General features: G+C 34.1%; 1 protein-coding gene across 1 annotated transcript in view; it reads left to right on the top strand.

The window, feature by feature from the left end:
• The window catches only part of LOC128930371 (uncharacterized), a 310834-nt gene extending 297323 nt beyond the window's left edge, over window positions 1-13511 (top strand). The window contains exon 4 of the mRNA XM_078358613.1: window positions 8952-13511. Coding sequence (XP_078214739.1) covers window positions 8952-9060 — 109 coding nt within the window. The 3' untranslated portion in view covers window positions 9061-13511. The remainder of the gene's footprint in view (window positions 1-8951) is intronic.
• Window positions 13512-13737: the final 226 nt, after the last annotated feature.

Below are 13737 nucleotides of genomic sequence, written 5' to 3' on the forward strand. Positions count from 1 at the left end.
TTGGGGAGCGGAGGTTGCAGTGTCCCGAGATCATGCCACTACACTCAAGCCTGGGTGAAAGTGAAACTCCATCCAAATATATATGTATATATACATATATATATATACACATATGTATATATATATGTATATATAAATACATATATAAAAATATATATAAAAAAATAAATATATATATGTATATATATATATTCTTTGCTGGGAAAAAGACAGACTTATTACTACACGGAGTCATTTATCTGAGTTTCAGGCACCAGTACATTTAGTTTATTAAAGAAATAATTTAGGTGTAATCAGTTCGAGGGAAGTTGATGCCCTCATGTTACTGATCTTGGGTGTTCAGTAAAAGGCTGCTGAGCTGAACTTGGGATAAGACAAGGGCCTCTTAGTGATTGCATTGTTAATTGTTTAGATTTTTCTCAAAGCAAATAGAACAGAAATACTCATATAACTTCTCTCTTTAATACTGACATAGAAATAAGTTGTTTTAGAGAATTAAGAGCAGTATAAGTGGGAAGAGAATTTTAAATTTAACACCCAGAGTAATTTGAAAAAAGTACAAAGAAGACATATTTTAGATTGGTGATTGTAGATTGATGGGATTTTGCTGATTTATTTCTGTGCCTGAGCTTTTTCTCTGCAGTAAAGTTTATAAAAAATAAACAGTAGCCCTGTATTCTATGAAGAAACAGATACCCTCACTTGAGGTTGTTTCTGAAAATTATTAATTGAAACTTGAAGTGAGAAAAATATCAGGTATCTGAGAATAATCCTACAACATTGAAATGAATACATAAAGAAATAAATTAGTTACCACTGCTCTCCTCTTTATTGTTCACTTTTATATAACATATACCAAAAAACATGTTCCATTAGTTTCCCTAGACCATCCTGTGACTTCTACCTTTTCTTTACATTTTATATTTTCACATAAGAGCTCATATTTCTCTACTCCTACTTCTATGTGTTTTGAACAATTTTTAAGCTGCATTTCTTTGCAGAGCACTAGGCATCTCACTATTAATATATGTATTAATGTCTATCATCAAAATATCAATTATCAATATTGTTAATATTAACTGTGTTAATATGTGCAACTCAAACGTAAAATATATGCATAAGTATTTGGATAGGCGATTAGATTCTTAAAGAATAATAGAAGAAATCCATGTGTACACAGCACAATAATGAGGTCCAGAAAAGTTGGATATTTATCTAAGAGAGTTACTTCCGGATGAGATACTTGGTTGGTGGGATAAAAGCAGTGATCCCTGTGCTTTTAAAGTAGTAATTACAAAATAGAAGTGTTCTACCTTTTGACTTTAGTATGTCACTTCTTTAAAAGTCTATAAAAATTGGCTGTGCGTGGTGGCTCATGCCTGTAATCCCAGCACTTTGGGAGGCTGAGGCGGATGGATCACAAAGTCAGGAGATTGAGACTATCCTGGCTAACATGGTGAAACCCCATCTCTATTAAAAATACAAAAATTAGCCAGGCATGGTGTTACATGCCTGTAGTCCCAGCTACTCTGGAGGCTGAGGCAGGAGAATCACTTGAACCCAGGAGGCAGAGGTTGCCATGAGCTGAAATCATGCCACTGTACTCCAGCCTGGTGACAGACGAGACTGCATCTCAAAAAATAATAAGTCTGTAAAAGTTATACAAGAATGTCAATATAAGTTCATTTCTGGAAATGCAAGTGATATTTAAAGAAATGTATAGACCACATAATACACTGGGTATTTTACAGACAACAAGAATACATTCAAAATGGTTAAACCTATCCAATACCATTAGCATAGTTTAACAAAAATTGATCACCCTTGAGGTTTGTGGTATTGTTACTCATTATAGAGGTTGAAAACCCTTAATTGCTAGCTTATTTGGTTCAAAAGAATGAAAAGAATCAGAAAGAAAATAAATGTTTTTCAGAAATCCAAAAATAATTCTTTAGAATTATTAAATGTTAATTCATTGCTAAGTACCTTACATGTATTGAAATAGTTATGCTACTTTGGGGGAAATAGCGAAGATTGTAAGTGATGTGTAGTGTTTGGGGGTTAGTTTCTACATTTTTGAATAAGGGACATGTATATTTCTTGAGGTTAGTAGAAATTAAGCTGTTTACGTATCTTCCCATTGCTTTGAAATTTTGAGCTACACATATGTATGGAAATTTAAATGTTTTTATATGTGAGGGTTGTACCTCCTATAGTACCTTGTAACAAATTTTAACTTTCATAACAAAGACTATTTTGTTATATTTTGAAAACCGCTTTTATTACTGGAAAAGCAAGATGAAAATGTTTTATGAATTCAAAAATGGGTAGAAATATCATCTGCTGTTTTTTATTGCTTGCGGCAATGAACTATAATTAATAATTTTGAGTGCTTCCTGCACTTCCATACCATTTTTATCATCATAAAAGTTACTGATAATTAACATAATAGTTCTCCTCAGATATGTTTTGATATAATTATGGGAATGTCTCTAAAAGACATAAAAGAATCTTGAATTATAAAAAAGTCATTCACCAGGAAGTGTTATTAGAGTTTAGAAATTGACAGGAGATGGAGCCGAATAATAGTGGCAATAATGAGTGAGTGCTTCATGGAAGCATCAGGATTATAGTATTGAAGATTATGTAGAACTTTGTTAGTGAGACAAGGGTAAAAGTGGAGGCCATTGTGTATGAGAGAATCTTATGAATGAAAGAATGCAGTTTCCAGTGATGGAGCAGTGAGAAGGTAACCCTGAAGTATTTCTCGATATGTTCCAGTAAAAAAAAGAAAAAAATTAGATAAGAATTATAGAAACAGCTTATGTATGGCTTTGACATCTAGATAGAAAGGCTTGTGTTTGATGTGGTCTGAAATAGGGTGCCATCATTGATTTTTTAAGCAGAGTTAAAATATAATGACAGCAGCATTTAATATGGATTATTCCAGAAGCGCTATGCAATATATAGGTGACAGTTGGAGGGTGAAGAAAGACTCTGGAGGCAGCTCCAGCCCTTAAAGTCCATAGGAAGCATTTCCAGAATTGCAGGTGTGACGTGAGTGACAAGCTTTTAGCTTTAGGTGGTGGCAATTAGAGCACTGAAAAGGACAGGATACCTGATGCATTTAATTGATAATTACACTATATATTTATATTTTAATCTTATAACTACCCTCATATTTTGGTCTGAAAGTTGGTTTGGTTCCATGAGCAAAATAGGTTACCATTAATGCATTCCTTATCTTTCAGCTAAAGGCATTATTGAAAATCTGCATTGTCCTGCTTATATAAAGATAGTACTACATAATACTGTCCACTATTACAGTCCACTAAGAGCATGTACTTTGAATCATTTTCCAACCATTGGCAGAAGAATTTGCTGAAACAGACACATGCTCTCAACCCATTCCCATTACAAACAATAGCTGGTATTTTTGAGATTGTTGGCAAGAATTGGTGAACCATTTGATGGCTTGGGACTAAAAGCTCTGTATCTATCATATAGAAGAAGGCAGTTGATACACAATGGTTACCGTATTCCAGTGGGGTTATTAATGCCATCTTCTAAGCAGCTGAACCAATCTATGTATAGTATGGAAGGCACGTTAGCTGCCAGAAGATGGCAGAAAGGTAACTAACAGAATTTTTCTTTGAGTTCTTTGTTATTCAGCACTTTTGAATTTCTTACTAATTCTGTAGATTGTAACAATGAATACAAGGTCCAAATTAAACTTATAGCAAATCTGTTGAAGACATAAGGTTGATTCTGATATGAGTCTTATGAATGATAAAGGAATACATTGTATTTAAAGTATTGATTCATACTAATTAATTGGAATGCCATTTAGGGGACATTTATGATGTTACGGGGTTCAGTAATACAAGCATGTGAATTCTCTCTATTAAATGGAAAATTTCTTTCCTGCTCATTGGAAGGATGAGGCCCATTTTGTAATTGGAGTGTGAACATTGTAAACAATGTTTTCCTATTTTTTGTTTTTAGAACTGTATCAAAGAGCTTAACCATTGTGTATTATTTTTTGCTATATAGCCTCTAATTTAAGTGTCAATATAGGATAGTTTTCATGTAACAATGTCACATAAATTTTGCCAGCAACAGCCTGGCCAATTCCATCTGTCCTGTTTTGATGACTGATTTCCTTCCGTCAATAAATTGACAAGTAAGCTATCCAGATGACCAATCTAAAACAAGATTGCTTTTTTTTTATTTGAGATGGAGCCTTGCTCTGTCATCAGACTATAGTGCAGTGGTGCAATCTCGGCTCACTGCAACTTCTGTCTCCCAAGTTCAAGTGATTCTCTTGCCTCAGTCTCTCCAGTACCTAAGACTATAGGCGCACACCACCACACCCAGCTAATTTTTTTTTTTTTTTTGTATTTTTAGTAGAGACAGGGTTTCACCGTGTTGACCAGGATAGTCTCGATCTCTTGATCCATGATCCGTCTGCCTTGGCCTCCCAAAATGCTGAGATTACACGTATGAACCACTAACCTGGCCAAAAATTGCTTTTAATATGCTTTGTTCTCCTTGAACATTTAGACAACTCTATACCAAGACTCTGCATATTCATTATTAGTATATTTTGGCCAGTTAAGCCTCCCTGTAAAGTACAATTTTTACATAATAGATCTGTATTGGTTATATTGCTGTGATCAAACTTTCCCTATTTGGTCGATCAGGGAGGAATTCTAGACATGTAAGTAAAATATTGTGTGAATTTTATTGAATGAAACAACTAGAGCTCTCTGACCTTGTGGTTGCAACTTCTATTTTAGAAAGACGTTAGGGACCCACATTTGAATATCTCTAGGAATTTTCTCTTGGCAATATAGTGCTTTCATTTTTAAAAGGGGAGAATAAATCACTTTCTGAATTGTACTTGTCTATAGAAAAACTACACCAGAGCTTTGGTATGATCCTGACAGGTAGCTTCATCATCCCTGGCTCTAAAATACCAACAAATCTTGAGGGGGGAAATAGACTTGAATTTTATGGAGAGTTCATTGTTTTGGGAACAACTTGTCTATCATTTTCCTGCGGATATGGTGATAATTGAAACATAGTCATTAAAGTGGCAATGACTTACCTAAAGAACAAAAAAGACTTATTTGTTAATGATGAAGAGAAAGTTGTAAGTAGTTTAGAGGAGAACATAAAGATGGAAGAAGTGAAGCTGTGCCAGGATCCTGGGGATAGAGGGAGAATGTATCACAGGCTTCCTCAACACTCAGCATAACAAATGATGCATAAATAGCATAGCAATATTTAATATGTGTTTTGATATATTTGATGACAACTTCAGAAAATGAACATTAATGAACAAAATATAAAGCATATTTAAAATATTGAATCAAACGACAGAGACCAAAAGTTGACAGTACCAGATTATACATACTAAAAAGAAAACAAAAAGATCAAATAGCTATTTGAGAGAAAAAGTCTCAAAGTGGATGTATCTTAAAAAAATTCCAACTATGATGAATTAATACAAGTTGGTATAGATTCAAACCAGGAATTTAAAATTCTCTTTTATTGATTTTTTTAAATATATATTTGGAGACAGAATCTCACTCTGTTACTCAGGCTGGAGTGCAGTGGCACAGTCTCTGTTCATTGTAATCTTTGCCTCCTGGGTTCAAGTGACTCTCATCCTCAGCCTCCTGAGTAGCTGGAATTACAGGTGTGTGCCATCACGCCCATAATTTTTCTATCTTTAGTAGAGATGAGGTCTCAGCATGTTGCCCAGGCTAGTCTCCAACTCCTGGCCTCAAGTGATTTGCCTGCCTCAGTCTCCCAAAGTGCTGAGATTACAGGCATGAGCCACTTGCACCTGGCAGAAATTCTCACCCTAAATATGAGCTTAAAGTTTATCTGAAAATTGCTCACATAAATAATTTACTTCCGTGAAAAAAGTTCAGATCATTAAAATCAGTGTGAGAAACTAAAATTTTACAGGTTCGAACTTTTAATATAATTTATTATATTTTAATTAGGTATAATTAAATTTTTATTCAGCGAATGTCATTAAAAAACGTGTGTTTTTTAAGCTCAAAGGGAACAAAACCTTTTTGTAATCAAAGAACAAAATAGGACAAACAAAAGAATTTATAGGAGTTCAAGGCATTTTTCACCTTCAATTTAAGGCTTATAATGTAATTAGGTCTTCTAAGTAACCTAAGCATCATGGGCAGCCACTTAATATATTTTGATTTATGCTTATTTGTTTCTACAAATTACAGATGTGTAGATTTGTATTCTCAGGACACACTACCAGTAGTAATTTGTCTTGGAAAACTTAATTTACTAGGTCGATTTACAGTTACTGCTGTTTTTTTCAAGAAATTGTACATTTTGTCATAAAAACATTTTCTGTCAGTTTATAATAGCAAGAAGAAAAGGAAAGAACAGAAATTAAAAGGTGCATGGTGAGTGAGTGAACAAACTGTAGAGGGTAAGATTTTTAGAGATTAAGGAACTGATTCATAAATAGGAGAAAATGATAATGAGAACAAAGTGTACTTATTTCAACATGCTGTTGATATAACCATAGAATACCAGATATCCAGGAGAGCTTATAAATGCCACTGGACATTTGTACACACCTGTGTGTATGTGTATCTGTGTGTGTGCGTGTGTGTCAAGAGGAGATGGGGAGGAGGGAGACATTGGTGTATTTTTTATTTAAGGTCAGTTTTTTATTTGTGTGTAGTTACCACAAAGATATTCAAGTTTCTGGGAGGGAAATGAGAACTTTTTACTTCCGCAAATGTATTTAATACAACTCATACAAATTTATTCTAAATAATTTTGATACAATTTGTCAACCTATATACTTCTTCAAGAAGTGGAATCAGCAGTTGATAATAATTGTGCATCTGTGGTTAATTAGCTCAGTTGGTTGAGTCACGGAGCTAATGAGGCCAGAGCATGGGTTTGATCTCTGCGTGGGCTGGTGAGTTTTACTCTGTTCCTGGGTCATAGAGTGCAGTTCAGCCCAGGCCAACTATCTCATGGCTGCATGCCACTGACCATAAGAAACTGGGCAAGAGAAAGTAACTTCAACAAGTCTGGAACAGATCTTCAAACTATACACAGTATCTGCTTGTTAATGTATGAAGAGAAGCCTTAGTTACTAACTCAGTCCTCCTGCAAAAAACACACAGGAAACTTTCTGTGGCCACAAATGACACATTGAGGAATAAGTAATACTAAGAATTACCTAAAGAGAGCATGGGAAATAACTAATTCATAACTACAAATCGAATCTATTTCAAATGGCAAGGGAAGCAAAACCCCTGTCATTCCCACATGTTGATTTTTCCTTAGTAGTAGATTGTAAAGGTGTTTAGGAGGTTGGATGAAGACTTCTAAATCAACTGTGAAATAAGACAAAGGAGGGAGGTGAGAAGGCAGATGGAAGGCCGATATATAACATTTGTTGCAGATAAAGACTGGACTAGAGGATATAGTTTAGATCCACAGGTAAATGAGCTCCTTAACACTAACCTCAGAATTAGAGAAATTTACCCACTCACATAGACTGAGAAAACACAGGTCTCCCAAATGTGACTGGCCTTATTTTGTGGCCTGATAACTCTTTTTGTAGGAAGGTCATCTCCAAGGGAAAAAAGGGAGGACAAAGGGAGTGTTGATTCATACATGGACAGCTTTATTTTCTTACAAACATAAATCAGATTAGGCCACTGGAAAGACTGAGTGAGAGAAAGAGAGAGGCCTGGATTGTTCCACATGAAAGAAAACATCAAGAGTGGAATATAATTCCTCCCACCCCCATCTTCAACTAAACATTTTATTTTTAAATTGGATAAATGGCCAGTGTAAGATGAAAAACAAAACAAAAAAAAAATGCCAGAAACTGGAGCTTAGACTGTATGTTCATTGTGGTAGAGAGAAACTTACGGACTTATTGAGAATCAACGTATCTCTGTTGCAGTGTGGTGGTCTTCCCTCACAGTCTCCCAAATTTCTGCGAGTAGGTGATTCCCATGATGTCGCCTGCCATATTGTGATGACAAATATCATGACCTTAAAGAAATGCTTTATTTGGAAATACCTACAGATAATGATGGAAAGGCCAAATCAAAAATAAACATTTGGCTGAAATCATCCATTTACCAATTCATTATTAATGATAAACTCAACATAACATTAGTCTAATGAGATAGCTTATTGCTTTTTTTAAAAAAATGTTCTGTTGTTAAATATATACTTTAAACATTATGGGATACATTCCCTTTACGGATTCACAAAGTACTTCATCTTTTTAATGTTTAACTTTATCACAGTGTTTTTCATACTGGGATAGATGATCCCAAGTAACTGTTGTTTGGTAATTTAAGATTAGGAAACACTAATTAACACTGCAATGTGACCAAGTTCCTTGTAGTAAGGTTTTATGATGTTTAGTGTCCTAATAAGGACAAATAGATCATTTATCCTCAAATGACGTTTGCTTTAAAAAGCTATAAATTCACTGCATATTAAGTAAAAATAGCATTCAGTTGTTGTAGAAATAATAATTAACAGCTTTTTGTACATACCGTTTTTTATTTTTTTACTGTTGTGATATATACAGAAAGACTCTTGGAGTATATTTGCATAGCTGCAATTGTTACTTTCAGCATGAATGACTATAGATATATTAAAGATACCTGCAGCATTTTGTCCAAGTTTGAGGTTTCATGATAGACATCAAATATGATATACTACATTTTGTCTAGACTTCATAATATTTAAACCATACCAGATTAATGTAGATTATAACAGAGAATATGTTATTCCACTAGGAAAGAAAAATAATCTGATGATAACTTCAGTTTCACAATCTTCCATCAAAATATTAAGTTGTAATCATTCTTTAAATACATGCCATGTAGTTTTTTTTTTTTTTTTTTTTTTTTTTTTAGATGGAGTTTCACTCGTTACCCAGGCTGGAATGCAATGGCGCGATCTCGGCTCACCGCAACCTCCGCCTCCTGGGCTCAGGCAATTCTCCTGCCTCAGCCTCTGGAGTAGCTGGGATTACAGGCACGCGCCACCGTGCCCAGCTAATTTTTTTGTATCTTTAGTAGAGATGGGGATTCACCATTTCGACCAGGATGGTCTCAATCTCTTGATCTCATGATCCACCTGCCTCAGCCTCCCAAAGTGCTGGGATTACAGGCGTGAGCCACCGCGCCCGGCCGCAAAGTAGTCTTATAGGATAATTGTATGTTTCTTTTGACTCTTCTGGATTTCTAATGTGGCTTAGGTGACTGTATTAGAGATTAATGCAGTTTCTTAACAAATCAAATATCAGACAGCACCATATATTTTAAATAATAAAATGTTATTTGATCAATGTAAAGTGGATATTTTGTTGGAGAATCTTTAAAAATCCTACATGTTATTTGTGGCTTACAAATCTTTAACCTTAGCTTATATAGAGATTTGGATTGAATTTAGGTCTTAATCTCAAGTTTCCATTTAAAGTGGTTATACAGACATCTAAGTTCATGTAATCCTCTTTAATAATACATATAGTCCTATTATTCTTTATACAGTTAATTTGATCTTTGGGGAAGTTGTCAACAAAAATGAATTACATTTGAAAAAAATAAAATTTAATGACAATTCCAAATTGTGTAAAAAAACTATACATAAAAATGCTTTTTAAAATTAGGCCTTTTGTTGTGAAAAATAATTTTCAATTTGTCACACAGGCTGGAGTGCAGTATCAGCCTCTTGACTCACTGCAACCTCTACCTCCCTGGCTTAGCCAATCCATTCACCTCAGCCTCCTGAGTAGCTAAGACTACAGGTGTGTGCCACCACGTCCATCTAAAAGTTTTGGATTTTTGGTGGAGACAGGGTTTTACCATGTTGCCTAGGCTGGGAAAATAATAATTTTTTAAGCCATATTTTGGTATGTTTGTTTATTACGATTTCACTTCAATTCTCACTGAATGCTTTTCCAGAAGTTGTTGCAAAACAGAACTCTGAACATTCTTCCTGTTTTTCTCTGCACAAGCAACAGTCCATCCAGATAATCCGTATTTCACCAAACTCAAAACTGTTTACTTTTACTTATTGTCAGTGAATTTTACTCCCCCTTAAAATATCTAGTGATCTAAACCAGACTAAAAAAGTGTATAAAATTATACAGTGAAAATAACTTTATATTGTATGACTTCTCCTATCTCCATTACCCTCATGGGGCAGGCAGGCTGGAGGGAGAAAGAGGAGAGAGAAATAGAGGAAGAGAAAGAAAGAAAAATGCAATTGAATATGTTTTACCTGAAAAGCACACTCAGTGAGTAAAACTAGCCCTTGGGTTTCACAGATCTGGGTTTTACATCATGGTTATAGTTTATTACTTTAAGTAAGTGTTATATTAGTTTATTGATTTGTAAAAGAGAATAATAGCAGCTGCTCTGCTAAACCTTCAAAGATATTAACTGACATAACATATATAGCATCATACAAATGTACCATCATATACTATGTGCATGTAGATGTACAATAGTGTACATCATATAAATGTATAATAATAATTGTAGCATCATCACTCTTTATAAGAAATCATGCTGAAAATTTTTGCTAGATAGCATTCTGTTTATAAATATTTTCAATTTGGTATAAAGTCCTGAGGCTTAAAAAATGACTATAATGGCTAACATTATTTAATTATTAGTATGTGCTACACATGTTCTGACTCTTTTAGAAGGATATATTTTTAATTATTTCAACAATTCAATTAGTCAATTATTTCCTTTTATTCCTATTGCAAAGTAGAGGAGAGTGAACACATTGTTGATTAAATTACTTACCCCAGGTTACAGTGCAAAAAGCAATTCAGGTTATCTTGTCTACTCTTCGTTTCAACAGACAATATCTTCTATAGAATCCTTTTACTCAATGTTCCAGCCCCTTTGGAAATTTATTTCAGTAAATAAAACAGGACATGCTAGTTTGCTCTTTGTTCTGTGAAGACTGACTTCCACAGTAATTCCATAGATTTAAAACACATTTTTGTCCTCTTTTTTTCAACTTTTATTTTAGATTCTGGGGTTACATGTATAGATTTGTTACCTGGTTGTATTGCATGATGCTGAGGTTTGGGGTCAAATGATCCCATTTGGGTACTGAGCATAGTACCCAATAGTTAGTTTTACAAACCTTGACCTCCTCCCTTCCTCCCACCTTTAGTAACCCCAAGTGTCTATCATTGCCATCTTTATGTCCATGAGTACCCAATATTTAGCTCCCACTTATAAGTGAGAGCATATGATATTTGGTTTTCTTTTTCTATTTGGTTGAAAATTAACTTAGGATAGTGTCCTCCAGCTGCATTCAAGTTGCTGCAAAGGATATGGTTTCATTCTTTTTTATGGCTGCATAGTATTCCATGGTGTGTATGAACCACATTTTCTTTATGCAGTCCTCTGTTGTTGGACACCTAGGTTGATTCCATGTCTGCTACTGTGAATGGTGCTCTGATGAACATGCCAGTGCATGTGTCTTTTTCATAGAATGATTTGTTTTCTTTTGGATATATAGCAAGTAATGGGATCACTGGGTAGAATGATAGTCCAAGTTCTTTGAGAAATTACCAGACTGCTGTTTTCCACAGTGGCTGAACTTATTTACATTCCCAAGAACAGTGTATAAGTGTTCCCTTTTCCTGCAGCCTTACCAGCATTTGTTGTTTCTTACTTTTAGGTAATAGCTATTCTGACTGGCCTGAGACAGTACCTCATTGTGGTTATAGTTTGCATTTCTCTGATGATTAGTGATGTGGAGCATTTTTTCATATATTTCTTCACCACTTGTATGTCTTTTAAGATGTGTCTGTTCATGTTTTTTGCCTACTTTTTAATTGGGTTATTATTTTGATTTTTCAATTGTATAAGTTCCAAATAGATCCTGGGTATTAGACTTCGGTTTAATGCATATTTTTTGAGTTTTTTAAATTGCATTTTAGGTTTTGGAGTACATGTGAAGAACATGCAAGATTGTTGGAGCTTTTTTCCCATTCTATAGGTTGTCTGTTTCCTCTGTTGATAGTTTTCTTTTGCTGTGCAGAAGCTCTTTAGGTCCCACTTTGTCAATTTTTGTTTTTGTTGTGATTGCTTCCAAGGACTTAGTCATAAATTGTTTTCCCAAGGCCAATGTTCAAATGGTGTCACCTAGATTTTCTTCTAGCATTTTTTTAGTTTGAGTTCTTAACATGTACATTTTTATGTCATCTTGAGTTTATTTTTGTATATGGTGAAAGGTAGAGGTCCAGTTTCATTCTGCTGCATATGGTGAGCCAACATCATGAATAGGGAGTCCTTTCTCCATTGCTTATTTTTTTAATCAATTTTGTTGAAGATCACATAGACTGTAGGTGTGCATCTTTAGTTCAGCATTTTTTATTCTGTCCTGTTGATCTATGTGTCTATTTTTCTACTAGGACCATGTTGTTTGATTACTATAGCCTCACAATATAAAGTCAGGTCATTGTGATGCCTCCAGATTTGTTTATTTTGCTTAGGATTGCTTTGCCTGTTTAGGCTCTTTTATGGCTCCATATGAATTTTAGAATAGCTTTTTCTAATTCTGTGAAAAATGACATTGGTAGTTTAATAGGAATAACACTGAATCTATAGATAGCTTTGGGCAGTCTGGCTATTGTAATGATACTGATTCTTTCAATCTATGATCTTGGAATGTTTTCCATATCTTGATCTTTTAGCAGTGTTTTGTAGTTCTCTTTGCAGAGGTCTTTTACTTCCTGGGTTAGATGTATTCTGAAATATTTCATTTTTTTGTGGCTATTGTAAATGGTATTTTATTTTTAATTTGGCTATCAACTTGAGCTTTTTTGATGTATAGAAATGCTACTGGTTTTTGTACATTGATTTTGTATACTGAAACTTTACTGAAATTATTTATTAGTTCCAGGAGTCTTTTGATGGCCTCTATGGTTTACTTATGATGGAAATGATTATGATTATTATAGTAATCACTATTACAATCATAATTATTTTAGTAATTATGATTCTAATAGTTAAAGAATCATATATGTGACAAAAAATAGCTTGACTTCTTCTTTTCCTTTTTGGCTGCCTTTTATTTCTTTCTCTTGTTTAATTGCTTGGGCAAGCACTTCCAGTTGTATGTTGAATGAGAATGATAAGAGTGGACATCCTTGTTTTGATCTAGTTCTCAAAGGGAATTCTTCCAGTTTTTGCCCATTCAGTATGATGTTGGTTGTGAGTTTGTCACAGATAGCTTCTATTATTTTGAGGTATGTTCCTTCAATGCCTAGTTTCCTGGGGGTTTTTGTCATGAAAGGATGTTGGATTTTACCAAAAGCTTTAAAGAAGCATTTTCTTGAATTAAGTTGATACTTATTTTTCACTTATTACTAACAAGCATAAATATCTGAAACTGTAGAATAAAGCACTTTAACCATATATAACTTCTATTGAAAAAAGAAATTTCAGTAATAATTTGGACAAATGATAGTGAGGGAGTAGGAGGGGATATTTCTAAAACAAATTCTGATACATCACAACAAGACTTTAGAAATGTAAAATTAGATGCTTGGTATTATGTACATAGAGAAAGGCATTTGGTATTATAGTCTGAGCAATAAACATTTTGAAATGAAACATATTAATCATGCTTGCTCAACATATGTAAGAAATCTTTGTATACACACAT

The sequence above is a fragment of the Callithrix jacchus genome, chromosome 21, assembly GCF_049354715.1.
Source record: "Callithrix jacchus isolate 240 chromosome 21, calJac240_pri, whole genome shotgun sequence".
Classification (NCBI taxonomy): domain Eukaryota; kingdom Metazoa; phylum Chordata; class Mammalia; order Primates; family Cebidae; genus Callithrix; species Callithrix jacchus.